Source organism: Balaenoptera musculus, chromosome 8 (genome assembly GCF_009873245.2).
Source record: "Balaenoptera musculus isolate JJ_BM4_2016_0621 chromosome 8, mBalMus1.pri.v3, whole genome shotgun sequence".
Lineage (NCBI taxonomy): Eukaryota > Metazoa > Chordata > Mammalia > Artiodactyla > Balaenopteridae > Balaenoptera > Balaenoptera musculus.
The window spans coordinates 73777461-73795318 of NC_045792.1; the positions used below are offsets into that span (position 1 = coordinate 73777461).

Sequence of the window (17858 nt, forward strand, 5' to 3'; positions counted from 1 at the left end):
CAGCTATATGTATACATACATATATCCCCTCTTCTCTGGATTTCCTTCCCATTTAGGTCAGCACAGAGCACTGAGTAGAGTTCCCTGTGCTCTACTGTAGGTTCTCATTAGTTATCTATTTTATACATAGTATCAATAGTGTATATATGTCAATTCCAATCTCCCAATTCATGCCCCCCCCATAGGTTGTATTATTATCCACATTTTACATGTAGAAACTAAGAAGACACAGATTGTCTGAGTCACTCAAGTGCACGTAGCTGGTAAGTGGCACGTCCAGGATCATCTAACCTGGGCTGTGTGGTTCTAGAGTCTCTTGCCTCTGTGTCCTGCTGCCTCTCACAAGATCTTATCTCACACCTGCAGCATCTCCAGCAGCTGGAAGGGGATTTGAGATTTTTAGAAGGAGACCATTTCTTCTATGGCCATCTCTGTCAAACATAGTTTTGAGGGTACTGGTTACTTTGAAAACTCGGTTGTGACTAAAGATAATAAGATGTGAAAGTTTTGGAACCTTTGTCGTTTGGGGATAGGCTGGGTCTTCAGTGGGTATTTGGGACCAGTACAGAAAAAGACAGCCTTTATTCTTGGCATTAGGGGATCACTTCCATGTGACTTGGTTTAGCTTCAGCCATGTCCAGGTTACTTCCAAGTACTCAGTGATGTGATCATTCTCAGTGTCTGGAGTCACAAGTCCAAACTCCTCCACTTATTAGTTTCGTGATGTTAGGTTATTTAATAATTTAATATTTAAATTTAATAATGTGTTTTTGTCTCAGTTCCTTCATTGTAAAATGAGCAAACCTATTTCATGTGACTTGGGAGAATTAAATGACATCATATATGTACAATATTTATCCCAATGCTTGGCACTCGAGGCTCAATACTACTATGTGAAGTAGAGAAAGTAAAGTCAGGGTTGTAGAAAATGGGCTACAATTCCTCTCCTCAAAGTTAACTACTTAATAAGGCATTCATGATAAAATTCGCAAACCTCATCACCATATATTGTGATTTGATTGCCTCCAAAGAGATAAAATATTAAATTTATTAAAAGTTCCAAGAGGGTTAAAGTTCATGTGTTACGGAGAGCAGGAGTGGAAGCCTGCATGGCGAAACGTGTGCATATGAAATGGTCTTTGAAGCTCGGCCGGGGCACAGCTATTCAGCTACACTGGGAGAGTATTTTGAGTCAGGGAAACATCATGACGAGGTAGGAGTCAGCTCATGCACTTGCAAGACAGTGATGGGGCCACCTCCTTAGAGAAGGGGCTTTGCATCAAGAATATTGGGAGATAATACAAGGTAGGATAGATGTGTTAATTAACCTGATGGGGGCATCCTTTCAGAATGTATATGTATATCAAATTATCACTTTGTACGTTTTAAGTATCTTTCAATTTTATTTGTCAGTTATAACTTTATAAAGCTGGTGGCAGGGGCGGTGAGATGGGCAACGATGGACCAGACTTCTGGAATGTTGCATAAAACCATACCTTTCTCCATACTGTTCTTTTGCCTGGAGTGCCCTTCATGGGCATTTCTGGCTGAGAAAACCATGACCATTTTTAAAAGACTAGTTCAAATACTACGTCTTTCAAGAAGACTTTTCTCCCTATTAGAAGTCATTTCTTCCCTCCAATGAACTTTTATTCCCGTTCATCTTTATTTCTCTTATCAAGCATGAGCACACATGCCAGTTTGCCTAGGTCATTCTGAGTTATGCCTGTTATTCCAGTGTAATTATTAGCAGAGCCCCCTTTCACTCTAAAATATGTTCTGTTCATATGATAAAATATGAGGTCACCTACTTATAACTCTTATCACTTCTCCCATGTGTTCCGGTTGGTTACGTATTGCTGTCTGGTGGCCTCTATTAAAATGTTCATATGAGCAGAGACCATATCTACTCATTTGTATTCCCAATACAGCCTCTAATAATTACTTCTTAAATGGATTTAAATAAGGAGATTGAAAACTCTTGGGGTCTAAGCCTATATTCTTAGACTTCTTTGTGTCCCTAATATCATCTGGTATTGCACCTGTACATATTAGCTGCTTGCTAGGTCTGTTAATGTGATTGGACATTCATAGGGTTATACTATTTCTGGACTATCCTGGAGATGATCTGAGCACAGACTAGAAGTGTGTCTTCATGAATCTTCTCCCTTCACACTGCTTGCTAACCTGTGTGCATTTCTGTCTTACAGTTTGCGTTGGTCTTAAGGCCTAAAGAAAAATTTTCTTTGAAAAACCCAAGGTGTTAAATTAAGACCCATGTGCATTTGTATACTTGACATTATTGCATGTGGGTGACTGAAACAGCTCTACTTTGTAGAATTTAACCCTTCTCATTACTGGTCCCTGTTAGGAAATTTAAAATAAAAATTAATGAAGGGACTTTTCTGGTGGCTCAGTGGTTAAGAATCCGCCTGCCAATGCAGGGGACACGGGTTCGAGCCCTGGTCCGGGGAGATCCCACATGCTGCAGAGCAACTAAGCCCGTGTGCCACAACTACTGAGCCTGCACTCTAGAGCCCGCAAGCCACAACTACTGAAGCCCACGTGCCACAACTACTGAGCCTGCGTGCCTAGAGCCCGTGCTCCGCAACAAGAGAAACCACCACTATGAGACGCCCGCGCACCGCAACGAAGAGTAGCCCCCGCTCGCGGCAACTAGAGAAAGCCCGCGTGCAGCAACAAAGACCCAACGCAGCCAAAAATAAAATAAATAAATAAATTTATTTAAAAAGTTCATGAAGATAGTTGATATTTCAGTTTATTGGTACATTGATCTAACAGTTTGCTTAACAAACTATATTGAATTTTTAATTTTGTTCAATTAGTGTTGATTTCTTTGAGATTTATAGCTGGGATTTCAACTCTTGTTTTATAACCTGTTATGACTTAAATAACCCTACTTGATTTTTCTTCTTAAGATTTCTAAGAAGTTATACTAGCAGATGTTAAAGGGAATAAAGGAAATAAACTTTCTCACATTATTTATTTACAGAGGAGTCATTTAAGTGAGTATTAAAACGTCCTGATAATGAGGGGAGAGTCTAGTTATCTGTGAAATCTTGATTTCTAACTTGGAATCTTTCAGTCCATTTCGTAGTGTTAGATGTATTTCCCCCTGTGTCTTGTGGATTAAGGATGCCATGGCTATTTGAATATATACAACCATATTACTACACATTAGGCATCAGCCCAGTGGTTAAATTCTGAACCTTGTGAAAATACTTGTGGGTTAATGCTCCTCTGCCAAGCTGTATTAGCTGGGCCTTCCTCTTTAGTTTTACCCTCTTTGTTCTGTTGGAGAAGAACATTGAGAGGATGTGACAGGTGGTTTACCTCACGAGCTGGACCCAGGCAATCGGAGCCTCCATACCCAGTTCCCAACCTTGGGGCTGTTGACATATCAGACTGGTTAATTCTTCGTTGTCGTGGGCTGTCCTGTGCATTGTGAGATGCTTACCAGCATCTCTGCCCTCCATCCACTAGATTCCAGTAGCGTCTCGTTTCTCAAAGCATGACGCCCCAAAATATCCTCAGACACTGTCAAATGTTTCCTAGGAGGAGGAGATGCAGCACTGCACACACCCTGCCCCCGCCCCTATTGAGAACCACTGCCTTGGAACCTCTGCAGAAACCTTTGCAGACATGGAAGAAGCAGTGACCTTAGAGAAGCACTTAGCAATCATTGTGACCTTAGGGAAGCACTTAGCAATCATTGTCACTTGCATAAGTCTCTTGACTTCTCTGACACTCAGTCTGTTTACCTGCCAAGTGAGGATAATAGCATCCATCTTTTAGAGGTTTTGAGGTTTTGAGATTTCAACCACATGAGGCATGGAAACTGCCAGGCATAGAGTAAGGTCCCAATGCACGGTAGTCGCTGTCATTCTTACTTGGTGAGTTCCAGCTAACTTTTCCAACCCCAGTGATTCCAACTTATGAAAAGGTGTCTCTCTTTCTCACCCTGCAAACAGAGCACGACGAATGTGGCAGCGGGCAGCACAACTGCGATGAGAATGCCATCTGCACCAACACCGTCCAGGGTCACAGCTGCACCTGCAAACCGGGCTACGTGGGCAACGGGACCATCTGTAGAGGTAGGATGGCCGTGTAGGCGCAAGCCCTGAGCTGCAGCCCTGCCCGAGCTCTTGGCGCTCCTGTGGCAGATCCGTTGTGCCATTCTGGTGGCCGAGCATGGCCAGCACTCCTGTCCCTGGATTGTCAGTTGGCAAGGGCACTGTGCATCAGTGCATCAGAGAAGAAGGTGCTCTGAGTCTACCTTTTGGGTTGAAGGAAGAAGGTGTGAGTGTGGTTCAGGTGCATGGTTCCGTATCTTGATGACCCTCTTCAGCTTTGCCTGTTGGCTTGTGTTTGTGATGGATGCGCTGATTGCTGAGAGCCCTGCTCAGAGGGCATGTGGGCACTGCTCATGGCCACACTCCAGGTATCTGCTCAGTGTAGGAAGCTTAAAGTTTCAGCCCCTCTCTGTGTTTGGAGCAGTTCAGAGGCCAGTGCCCTGGCCTCCGTCTGCATTTAGAATAAAATTCCCATTCCTCCTTCTGGCTAACGAGAACACTCAGAATCTGGTCCCTGGCTCTTCTCAGCTGCATCTCTGTTTTCTCCCCCATGCTCCCTCGGCACCAGCGCGCTATTCCTCGCTATTCCTCGCTATTCCTCACACAGGCCAACCACATTCCTATCTCAGGGCTTTGCACTTGGGCTCCCCTGAGCCTCCATGCTCATTTCCTTCAGGTCTCTGCTCAAGTCTGCCCCCATCATCAGAGACTTTCTTTGACCACTGTGTCTGAAACAGACCCCTAGTACTTTTCGGCCCCATACCCTCCTTTATTTTTTCTTTACTAACACAGCCTATCATAACATTATACATTTATGTGTTTGTTTTTGTATTGTCTGCCTCCCCATGGGGATGTAAGCTATGTGAGAGTGACCACTTGGTTACATCTCCCTACTCTGTCCCCAGCAACTAGAATGGTATCTGGCACACTGTAGACGATCGTTAACTAACTGAATCAACCAAAGAGGAAAGAGACACAGTCACATTGAAAAAGAGGCAAAGTGTACAAAAAACCCAGGAAATAACCCTTTGAGTTAGGTATTATTATTATCCCCATTTTAGAGTTCACAAAGCTGAGACACAGAAAGGTTAAGTAACTTACCCAAGGACACACAGCGCATTATCAGTATTCTTCTGAAGAGATGACATACTGATGGTGAAAAATAATGAACAATGACTTCTAAGAGGAGAATCTTAGAAGATTGATTTTATTCTGTGTTGGGGAAGTTGGGGTAAACAGCCTCATGCATGACTGAGAGTTAAATCGGTGAGACTTTTTAATGGCAATTTGACAAAATCAATCTACTTTTAAAGTAAATCTGAAGGGTCATAGAGGGATTCTCTTGAGTCCATTGATTTTACCTCTTGAAATGTGTTCTAAGCATATGCTCCTGAGGGGCGAAAAATGCACATACACGGATGTTTTTGCCGCATTATTTGTACTTACCAAAAACCAGAAACAGCCCAAGTACCTGTCAGTAATGGAATGATTTAATTTATTTGGAGTATAATTTAATGGAATACAATACAGTGCTTTGAACTTCTGAGTGTATGTATGTACAGACACGTGCACACGCATACACACACCCACACTGAAAGACATATTTTTGAGAAAAAAAGAGAAAAATAAATAAAACCAAGTTGCAAGACAATACATATGGTATACATATAGTATAATCACCTGGCTAGTTTATTAGTATTATTATTTTTTAGCATCTTTAATGGAGTATAATTGCTTTACATTGTTGTGTTAGTTTCTGCTGTATAACAAAGTGAATGAGCTATATGTGTACCTATATCCCCATATCCCCTCCCTCTTGCACCTCCCTTCCATCCTCCCTATCCCACCCCTCTAGGTGGACACAAGGCACTGAGCTGATCTCCCTGTGCTATGCAGCTGCTCCCCATTAGCTATTTTACATTTGGTAGTGTATATATGTCAGTGCTACTCTCTCACTTCCTCCCAGCTTACCCTTCCACCTCCCCATATCCTTAAGTCCATGCTCTATGACTGCGTCTTTATTCCTGTCCTGCCCCTAGGTTCATCAGAACCTTTTTTTTTTTTTTTTAGATTCCATATATATGTGTTAGCATATGGTATTTGTTTTTCTCTTTCTGACTTACTTCACTCTGTATGACAGACTCTAGGTCCATCCACCTCACTACAAATAACTCAATTTCATTTCTTTTTATGGCTGAGTAATATTCCATCGCATATATGTGCCACATCTTCTTTATCCATTCATCTGTCGATGGACACATAGGTTGCTTCCATGTCCTGGCTATTGTAAATAGAGCTGCAGTGAACATTGTGGTACATGACTCTTTTTGAATTATGGTTTTCTCAGGATATATGCCCAGTAGTGGGATTGCTGGGTCGTATGGTAGTTCTATTTTTAGTTCTTTAAGGAACCTCCATACTGTTCTCCATAGTGGCTGTATCAATTTACATTCCCACCAACAGTGCAAGAGGGTTCCCTTTTCTCCACACCCTCTCCAGTATTTATTGTTTGTAGAGTTTTTTGATGATGGCCATTCTGACCGGTGTGAGGTGATACCTCATTGTTGTTCTGATTTGCATTTCTCTACATATATTTATGTAAATACAGGGAGATGGGAACCATGCATACTGTTCACCTTATTACCAATGGGTGTGTGTGTGTGTATGAACAAGAACATCCACTTATTGCTATAAATTCAATATTGTTTGCATCTCCTACAGTGGGGATTTATATGTGTAATATTTGTGTGTTTTTTAAAAAGTTCCGTGAGACAAATAAAGAAACTAGTGCTCAACTTTTAAAAGAAGATTTGAAGATATTTCCAAAGCAAAACAAAAAAATATAAACATTAATATAGTTCCATGGGTTATCAAGCCACTGCTGATACCTGCATGCTAATGCTGTAAATCTGAGGAGCAACACAGGGAATTGATTTTAATGCATTATTTTTCAAAATGGCATTACCTCATAAAATGATATTGATTGCACCAGGTCAGTGAGTTTGTGTTTGTCAAGCCCTCTCTTGCCACTGTGATAGGTGATGGCTTCACCTTTGTGGAATTTGAAAGTCCCAACTGTGAAAAATACGAGCTCAAATAATGTTCCTGGTGTCCATGGACTCTGAAAATACATCTTCCCTTGAAAGTTATGAATTAGCGAAAATAATTTTCTTAAAGTAATTCTCATGGTCAATTGTGTTAACCTTAATAAGATCAGAAGAATCCTGTGTTTCGTCAGTGTTATGTGGGGAAGCATTGCAGTAGAGGTGAAGATTGGGCAAAGGGATTGGAGAATTGGGGTTTAGACCTGATTTCCTTACTGGAGAACTGTCACTTCTGTATTTTTACATATTACAGTTGGGTTAATGTTACCTTCAGTGTTTATCCAGCAGTGTTATTGCAAAGAATTATTAAAGGAATATATAGCGCTGTGTTTTAAGCTATCAAATGCTATAAAAGTGAAGACAGTGTTATTGGTGGAACAGTGATGAAGGGCAAGGGGAAGGCAGTTCATGAGTTGGCTTCAACCTCAGCCTTGTGACTCAGGTACCCAAATATGTGTCTGTTTCAAGGCATACCTTTTATAGTTGAGTTTTCCACTAGTAACTGAATCATTTATAGAGGGAGTTGGACAAGGAGTATCAGACAGCTTGAACTAATTCAGAAGGTCTGAGAGAAGAGATGACTCGTATTGTGCTGGAGCCACGGTCTCGGGCATGCATGATCTAATCCTCATCAGACTTGCCAAATTGACACTCCTCTTTATAAAGGAAAAAGCTATTACTTGGGTACACAAACAGAGAAACTTAAAACAATCATTTCACTACCATTCCTTCCTGAGGGCTGGAGAAGATACATGATAAAGACTCCTCAACGCACAGAAATGCTCACCTATCTTGGATGCACTAATATTATTGTTAATGAAAGTATATTGGTAGTAATGTTTACAGGGGTACTGGAGTGTCAGTACTGCCGTGTTGAGCAGAACTAAAATAACTTCAACCTTATTTGTAAACTCACTGGCATGCAAATACTTACCAACAAGCACTGGTGCTGAATTTAGATCTGAATGTATCTGTTAGAGTCCTTAAGGGCGGGGGCAGGAAGGACACTTTACAATACTGATTTAATTCTAAGAGAAGGAAGTCTCTAGGCCCAGAGACTATTATTATGCTTAAACTTTCAATAATGCTTCCTTTGAAAAATGTGACTGAAACTTGAAAATGAAACGGATGGTCTAGTCTAAGCTTTCAAGAGACATTATGTTCATCAGCTTGGTAAAGAAAGGCAGACAGACACAGAAGCTGTATTGCAGTCTTGAAACCAGCAATAGTGCATGAAGAAGACAGTCACAAGAAGGGAGCTTGTGTGGTGCTAGGTGCAATATATTGGTTGTGTTATTTTGACTTAACAAGGCAAACCTTGATGTAGTCTTTTCATATTCTTTTCCTACAAGTGCATTTTTCCTGGGCAAAAAAAGAGTCTCTTGGATGCGCTTTAAGCACTTTCCATCACTTACCAAAGTCACTGTTTACCTTTTAAAGTTTGTAGCCCAGTAGACATAACTGCATCCCTAGGGGCTTGAGGGAAACACGTTAAACCGGCTTGTATCTCAGAGGGAGTGGAAATCTGACAACTGCTGATTCTTTAGAGTGCATTTTGAGGTTGCACTTTGGTGAGTCACATAGATGTTTGTTATCTGTAATTGTCACATCTGAAATGATGCATGCGATTAGCAGAGCCATATATATATCAGTCAATTTTATTTTAAAACAGGCTACTGAACATTGACTTTCTGGTGAAAAATCAAGATAAGACTGTCTTTCTTTCCTAACTAACAATTCTCAATGGACCAGGAGACTTTCTTTAGGCAACGTTATTGAAAGATGTCACAGTCAATCTCTAGGCTCTCTGCTGGATTATGATCTGTTTGGGGGAGCAATTATTTGCAAAATATTTAAAGTGCTTAACAACTGCTACTTTTATAGAATGGTGCCAGCTATACTTAACATACCCATCTCAGTTCAGAACATATGCAAAGGGTATTTACCTTTTATAGAACTGAAAAACTATAGTACCTGGTTGGATGTCTTTTCTTTTTTTTTTTTTTTTTTTTTTTGCTTTTTGGGCAAAACTGATGAGATCTTTATAATGAAAATAATCTTACAGTATATTTCTGTTAGATTCCCATGAAACACAGGTTTTTTTTTTTTTTTCTTTTATGGAGGTTTAAATTTCTTCAACAATTCAAAACTGAATTCTGCTGTCACATATAAAATGGTATCCACTTGAAGAGCTAATGACATCAGATGCATTCTACAGCAGACTTCATTTTTAAGCACAATGAGAAAAAAGATTATATTCTGGGGAGCAAAATGGTAGGTGAGGTTAAGAAGGTCATGTGATAAATCAGTAGCCCGTACTGACACTTCAAGTTACACTCCCTAATTGAGGTTATCTTTACAATCAGTTTTCAAACAGTAGTGAACATATTCCTACCTTATAACATTTATATAAGGGCTCAATTGTAGCTTTCCTTTCTATACATCCTGAAAGGATGTACAAGAGGAAATCACTGAGACATCTTGAAAAATAAATCTATTTGTCAAATACCATGTTATTTCAACAGCAGCAAACTAGTCAGTTAACAGTTAAAACCCTAAGAAAATATTAACTTGTTTGAAAACAAGTCTATATTATAGTAACCCCAAATATCAACCTTAACATCCGATTCTAACTTTCAAATGCTGGGTACCTTTTCCAAGAGGAAATTACACCTGCTTTTACATAATATGGGTGCAGAAAAGCACCCATATTATCTACTCAGCAAATGTCTGAAATCAAACAAAATAATCCAGCACTGGACATTAATATCTTACAAATAGCATAAGATCCCAAAAGTATGAGAAAAACCTTGGCATTATAGAAAAAGAAATTAGGTGGACAAATTCTAAGTACAACAAGACATCTAAAGAGGGGACCATCTAGAAATCTACCATACAGTACACTAGACTCAATCTGGAGTATTCTACAATTTCATATTAAATATGTACAATTTTATACCAAAACTGTAGTCTTTTTAAGAAAACATTTTACATTTAGAATAACTACTTGACATTTAAACTGTAGATAATATTTAACTATAAGCAAGAATAAAAAATAGTCCTATAATAATATTTTATTATTTTTTTTAATGAATTTATTTATTTATTTATTTTTTGGGTGTGTTGGGTCTTCGTTTCTGTGCGAGGGCTTTCTCTAGTTGTGGCAAGCGGGGGCCACTCTTCATCGCGGTGCGCGGGCCTCTCACTGTCGCGGCCTCTCTTGTTGCGGAGCACAGGCTCCAGACGCGCAGGCTCAGTAGTTGTGGCTCACGGGCCTAGTTGCTCCGCGGCATGTGGGATCTTCCCAGACCAGGGCTCGAACCCGTGTCCCCTGCATTGGCAGGCAGATTCTCAACCACTGCGCCACCAGGGAAGCCCAATAATTTTTTTTTTCTCAACAATTAAATAAACACAAATGCCTTCTTTGCTTTTATGCCTAACTACCTCTGTACTCCTTTAGTCCAGTTCCACAGCATCAAAAGTAGGGGTGAATAAACAAAATCAGTAACGGCAAACACTCACAGCAAGGGCCATTGTATTAGGGATTGTCAATGATGGGAAATTTGTACAATGAGATATCTAGTTAAAAGAGTAAAGGTAGAATGTGCTTTTTAAGAAAACGGCCAATAATCACTCATCTGAAAAAATGCAAATAGCCGCCAGGTGAAATTGGCAGAATTTGAACTTAAACCAAACTTTTAGTGTGTATCAAACTAGCATTAAGAAATGCACACAGGATGTAAACCAATATAGTGGTTATCTCCAGGTGGCAACATTACAGGGAATTTAAATTTTCTTCCTGTTTTAATATGCGTTTTTTTCAGGTGTGTTTTTAGATTGCACACAAGTAGTACCAAGTGGCTAGAAAGAACGCAGACCAAGGATACTAAAGTAAAACCAGAGGGTCTTTTTCTATCAGAAAGGACCTCAAGGATTATCTAATTTAGATGCATTATCTATCTATGTATCTGGGATATAATGGCACTGATTTAAAAGACTAGACTAGAAATTCCAAGAATACTTCCTGGATGATAAAAATAATCTATTTTCAGGATTGTTTACACTCCCTAAGTATGCAAAAATTAACACATTTAAATGTAAATTCCTTCATATACATTATTAAAAAGTAGGAAAAACAAATTTAAAGGGAGTTCACACAAACTTGTAATTAAAGCATCAGTTCGTTGTTGAATGACAGAGCAAAGCAGATCATTACAGAGTTTGTCTGAAAGCAGGAGGCTGGCCTGCAAGGGGCCTTGAGGGAGTAGGCTGGGTGCCCAGGCAGGCAGCTCTTTGCTTTGCTGTCTGCATTCTTCAATAAACCCAGTCCTTTTACATGAATGGGTGTGATTCAGCCTAGTTTCCCCAGGAAATAATGTAATGAAAGATTTCTATTGACGAGGGATTACACTTTATGCAAAATTTCTCAGTGACATTCAGATTAATTCCAGTGTCCACGATTTAAGCAATTTCCAGTAGGCATTTACAACCCAAAATCCAATGACCTGGTATTTTCATGATAGTTAGGGAAAGTGTTCCAGCGAAAAATAAAGTTTAGATTTGCTCCACTATGTACATCTGAATATATCCAGAGGAGTAAAACTCAAAGCCAACCAAAAGACGAAATGCTATAAAATATTTTTTTGTTATAAGATAATCAAATTCTTCCCAGAATAATGTGTAACTAATTTCACATATTTATTTGTAACCAATTTAACTTTTCCAAATTCTCATTTGCAAATGAGAGGCTCATACAATTAAAACTGATGATACAAACCATTGTTTTAGAAGGATCAGAATTTACACTAGTCAAACGTGACTCCATAAGATTGATTTTAACATGTTCTTTCAACTTTATTAAAATCATCAATATCCCAGATGCACTTACCACTTAAAAAAAATCAATTTAATGCTATCAAAAGGTGATATTCGCTTTAATCCTGTTTGCCTTCACGCCACTGCCGTGAGCCGTTATTCCAGGCCACATAAACAAAGAGGGCCAGCACCACATGGACGGCGACCACTGCAGCAATAGCAGCATAAAAATAGCCGTCTCTATTGGACATCCCAAAGGCGCCTTCAAAAACATAAGATTTAGTCGTGAAATACAACCCAATAGGTACAGTGATTATTAAAGCTGTGAAGAACAGGAGCGTCTCCAGAGTAGAGGCTAATGAACTTTCATTTCTGAAGTCGCACGGCTGCAGCGCACTCAGTGCCGCTTTATCAAAGCGCTCCATGGTGTCCACACGCCAGCAGCAGGTGCTCACAGGCGGGCTGGGCTCGGGGCCGCGCTCAGTCGGCTCTGCAGGAGACCGGTCGCGGCGGACCGCGCCGCTGGATGTTATATTTTAAGGCAAGGTTAGCATAAATAGATCGGGTTCTTTATTTTTTTAGTCTGTAAAGGGTGACAATTATTTCATAATACTAGTTTCTTACTGAATTAATCATGCAATTATGAGAAATAGCCAATATCTATATCCGATGTTAAATTCCTGATTAAATTTTTTCTTTTTAAATTTATTTATTTATTTATTTATTTATTTATTTATTTATTTATTTATTTATTTATTTATTTATGGCTGCGTTGGGTCCTTGTTGCTGTGCGCGGGCTTTCTCTACTTGTGGCGAGTGGGGAGCTACTCTTCGTTGAGGTGCACGGGCTTCTCATTGCAGTGGCTTTTCTTGTTGCGGAGCACGGGCTCTAGGCACGTGGGCTTCTGTAGTTGTGGCTCACGGGCTTAGTTGTCCGCCGCATGTGGGATCTTCCCGGACCAGGGCTCGAACACGTGTCCCCTGCATTGGCAGGCAGATTTTTAACCACTGCGCTACCAGGGAAGTCCCTGATTAAATTAAAAAAAATTTTATTGGAGTATAGTTGATTTACAATGTTGTGTTAGTTTCTGCTGTACAGCAAAGTGAATCAGCTATACATATACATATATCCACTCTTTTTAGATTCTTTTCCCATGTAGGCCATTACAGAGTATTGAGGAGAGTTCCCTGTGCTATACGGTAGGTCCTTATTAGTTACCTATTGTACATATAGTAGTGTGTATTTGTCAATCCCAGTCTCCCAATTTATCCCTCACCCTCCCCCCTCACCTTACCCCTGGTAACTGTAAGTCTGTTTTCTACATCTGTGACTCTGTTTCTGTTTTGTAAATAAGTTCATTTGTAGCCTTTTTTAGATTCCACATATAAGCGATATCATATGATACTTGTCTTTCTCTGTCTGACTTACTTCACTCAGTATGCCAATCTCTAGGTCCATCCATGTTGCTGCAAATGGCATTTCTTCATGGTTCTTCTTAATGACTATCACACTGTGAAAGCTAAGTAAGCAGTCAAGAGCCTAGAACAGGTTCTGTTGCTGGGTCTGCCTGACCCAGATACTTCTTAATATTACCTTAGAGGCTTCTTTTTTTTTTTTCCGGCCACACCGCATGGCTTATGGGATCTTAGTTCCCCAACCAGGGATCGAACCTGTGCCTCCTGCATTGGAAGCATGGATTCTTAACCACTGGACCGCCAGGGAAGTCCCCTTAGAGGCTTCTCTTGATGCAGATATTTATTAAGGTAAAGGATAAGTCTAAAAACATTTACAAAGAATGTGCAAGTGTCAGCATAGTTTGACAGTGGTGCTAACTGCGATCCTTCCTCAACAGGATTTTGGTGGGATGCTAAACTAGTACTGACCAGTAGAACGTGTTGTGGTTTACACTTGCCTGCTTTCACATTTCTGCCTCTTCCTATTCCCAACACAAGGATATGTTTCTTCATTTCAGCCTCACGCATGCCACTCTGTTTGTTTTCTAGAATAAAGTTAGATACGTTCCTGGCAGAGTAACTCAGCTCTGCTGAAAATTGCTCAAAGCTTTAGTCCCTAAAATACAGCCATCTTGCAACTCAACCACACTGAGTTTGGTATCTGTTTCTATTGCTTTTGCCTAATCTTCTCATTTATACATAGATGTTTATTTTCCAGGGCATTTGGATTACACCTTGTCCTGTGATAATGAACCAGTTTCCTCATTTGCTAATAAATATAATGACATTTTCAAATTTCTTCTCACCCTTAGCTTCTAAATTTTAGGGAAAACTGGAAGGCAGTAGGGTTAACGTGTGAAACTGCTTGTATAAGGTTAGGAAACAGTGGTAGCTTCTGTCACAGACAAGCTTGAGAACTTCAGTAGTTCCAAAACACTAAGTTCTTACCTATCACTCACTAAGAGCTGGTGGTGTGTGTAGAGGGTTGTGCCCCACACAGTAACTCAGGGACCCACTCACCTTCCATCTTGTCGCTGTGACCTCTTCTTGGTTCCCAGAATCCTCACCGCTCCATCAGCAGACGGGGAAGGAGAATTAGGTAATGCGTGGGAGGTTTCGATGGGCCAGGCCTGAATGTGATGCATACCACTTTGGCTCACATGGCACTGAGCAGAATTAGGTCCATGGCCCACCTAACGATAGAGCAGAATGTCTGTGTGCTTGGGAAGGAGGGGGAGGCCGCAGCTGTGGGTGAACACTAGCAGTCTCTGCTATATTGCTGTTGTGAATACGATTCTAAGTGAATAAAAGTAGCTGCATTATGATTTGTAGAAAACAAACCTCCATATGCAATTCTAAAATGGGTTCTGGCTGATGCACTGTGAAGAGTAGGCTTTCCAGTAAGAAAGATGGAGTATCCAGGGTTTAAAAAGGTCTCCAGTTGAATGCACTCATTCTTTCCAACCGTGTCATCATCACTTCTCTCTGGCTTCCGTCAAATTAAAGATAGCTCACTTTTTATCCAAGCTTCTGATCCTGCCAGTTTTAAGAAAAATTGAGAAACTTTATGGGTCACTTGAAAGTCGTGCAAAACACTCAGCATCATTACACATCTCTTCAGCAGAACTGCCAGTGGCATAGTAAAGTAACTCTCCACCTGAGCGCTGGACCTCTCATAATTCTGTTACTTAAATAACTGATTCCTGCTTGTTACTATAACTCTCTTCCTATGTTTTGTGATCACTTCTTCCAAAATCGGTGAATTTTCCATTTTGAAACTTACGACAGAGAAATCATCATGTGTTGGTTCTCTTGCACTGTGTTCTTGTATCACCTTACTGATTTAGGGATAATACTATTTGTAATGTGCGATATTCTGAAACAGATACTGGACAGGGATAAGGCCAAATTTCAAGTATTTATTCAAATATAGTTTAACTATAGTTTTAAGTTGTGTTAGGAAAAATGCACTAGTTTAAGATAGATTTTCTTTTAAGTAGAATATTAAAATATCATAAAATGGATACATTGCCTGTATTAAGTGACTGTGTAGATGAGAGAGGAATTCTAGATATTCTTCTAAAACACAGCCTATTTTTGGAGATGTGACCAGATGAGCTTGGAAAATGGTTTGAATTCAGCCTCCTAGACTATTTAAAGCAAGGAAATGATCTTTGGCATCTAAACGGCAAACTCTGTTTTGCACAGATAAGGATATTGAATATTGGTATATTCATTTATAGTATCTCTCTAAAGACTACATTAAGTAGAAGTAAAATAAGGTGTAACAAATTTCTCAAAAGAGGACTTACCTTATGTTTAACAGAACAAAGTAAAACACACACATGCACATACACAGGCATATGGTTTGACATTAGTAGAAGACGTAAAGGCTCTAGAATAGCAATGCCCAGTTGAGATATAATGTAAAGCACACAGGTTAATTTAAGTTTTCTGGAAGTTGCTTTAACAAAGGTAAGAAGAAATAGGTTTGACACCTCTCGATCCAGACATTTCAAGTGCTCGACAGATAGCTGTGACTACTGACTACTCCAGTAGCTCTAAAACATTTAAGATAGGTTTCAATTAATAAGAATATGGCACACTCTTTAATCTGTACCCCTAAGCACACGGAGGAGATCTCTAGAGAGGCAGCATGGTGCCCTGAAAGTAAGAAATGGGGCTTTCCATCATTTTCTTTGTTATATTGAGCAGCCCAGGTCTGGCTTTCAGTTGAATGCAAAACTGTAGTGTTTATTAAGCAGACAAATGGCTGGAATCCATATACTGGGGGCTGAGAATACCTAATTCCTTCTACAGTATAGCATTTCCTGTCTCAGGATGGAATTTCCCCATAAAGTCACATATTGAATAGAAATGAGTAGCATTCATCAAAGCTCAAATTATACTAAGATAAGAGAGAGTAGAAGGGAAAAGAAAACAAGTCTAGAGCATTTACTTTTGTTGCATTTCAAGATCAGTTTCGTATTAAAAACAATTCATAAGAGAGCAGACATGTGCGTTTCATAGTGACGTGCTTACCATGGTGATGCTTACCAGCTTTAAATAGTAACAGGCTCCGCAGTCTCTTGCAACAGCCGTCAGCCAGAGGAGAGCCATGCGTTCTCGAGGATAGGGAAACGCGGCAATTTGTGGATAATTTCCTGACACGCTTATCCATGCCACTTAGTGGGATCATACTTGAATGCTGAATTTACAGAGACTAAAACCTCATTATTTTAGACCCAGATAATTTGGAATTTTATTTTATTCAATTTTATTGAAATTGAATTAGCAAGAGGCAACCTCCAACAGTGTAAATACAAGGGCTTTTGAATCTGACACTCTTGACCTCAGACCTCCACTCCCACACACACTGTGGGATGTAGGGCCTAGCCTCTTCACTTCTCTCAGTTTGCTTGCTCGCCTAATGAATTTGGAGGAAATGACAGTAACTTCATCGTGGATGTTACCACCCCTGTCTTTTCCAGTCTGGCTGCTTTCTAATCCACCTGGCGCACGTCCAGATCCGATTCTCTGTGGCCTACCTGCAGGCTGGATGACAGAGTGAAGAACGGCATGGCTTCTGGAGCTAGACTGCTTGCTTAGAAGCCTGGCTTTTATACCTAGCTGTGACATCTTGGGCTAGTTACCCAACCAATCTGTACCTCGCTTTTATAATTGGGCGTAATAATTGTATATATCTCCATGGGTTGTTTTCAGGGCTAAGTGGAGGGTAAGTGCTTAGGGTAATGCTTGGAATATATTGGGTACTATTGTGCATCTCTCTCCCCTGTGAACTCTATGCAGAAGATCCTCCCGGGCATTCGCATGACTTTAAGGATGGGATTCACACTTCTTAGCCTGGTACACAGTTCTTTTCTGATCTAGTTCCCACCTACCTCTTTAGTCTCATCTCCTGCCACTTCCCCTCCAACAAAACCAGTCCTACTTTAGTCAGACTACGTACAGTGTTCCAAGTCTTCCTTGCTGTGGAATAGCTCAACGGTTAAGTGCATGGGTTGTTGAGGTCAGTCTGCTGGGTTCAAAACTAGTTTCTAGCACTTAGCAGTTCCATGACCTTAGAAGTTACTTAAACTTCTCTGACTTGAGGGTTAAATCAAGTGCCTGTACATAGTATGTTCTTAGTTGTTGCGTCCTCACTTTGAATGAAAAATCTTTGCCTTCGTTTTTATTTGGTGGGTGCTTGTCCTTCAAAATGCAGTTCAAGTTCTACCTCTTTCAATCCATTTGCCTTCACCCCTCCTCCGTGTTCCTGCATATCATTCTCTGTCTTGGCATTTATCACACCATAGTGCAAATGCTAATTTGCTTAATCTATCTCCCTCAGTGGCCTGGGAAGGCAGACAGTATGTCCTTGTCATCTTTG

At 40.2% G+C, this 17858-nt stretch overlaps 2 protein-coding genes across 3 annotated transcripts in view; one reads left to right on the top strand and one right to left on the bottom strand.

Annotated features, from left to right (window-relative positions):
- Positions 1–17858, top strand: part of NELL1 (neural EGFL like 1) — an 862938-nt gene that overhangs the window by 521346 nt on the left and 323734 nt on the right. For both annotated transcript variants that reach the window (XM_036862585.1, XM_036862586.1), the window contains exon 14: positions 3993–4115. In XM_036862585.1, coding sequence (XP_036718480.1) covers positions 3993–4115 — 123 coding nt within the window. The remainder of the gene's footprint in view (positions 1–3992; positions 4116–17858) is intronic.
- Positions 12133–12438, bottom strand: LOC118900225 (vacuolar ATPase assembly integral membrane protein VMA21-like). The gene has a single exon (XM_036862587.1). It carries the CDS (start codon positions 12436–12438, stop codon positions 12133–12135), a length of 306 nt encoding a protein of 101 aa, XP_036718482.1.

What these genes read in the sequence shown, in the direction of transcription:
- LOC118900225 (XM_036862587.1), bottom strand. Translation starts at nt 12,438, where the DNA reads ATGGAGCGCTTTGATAAAGCGGCACTGAGTGCGCTGCAGCCGTGCGAC.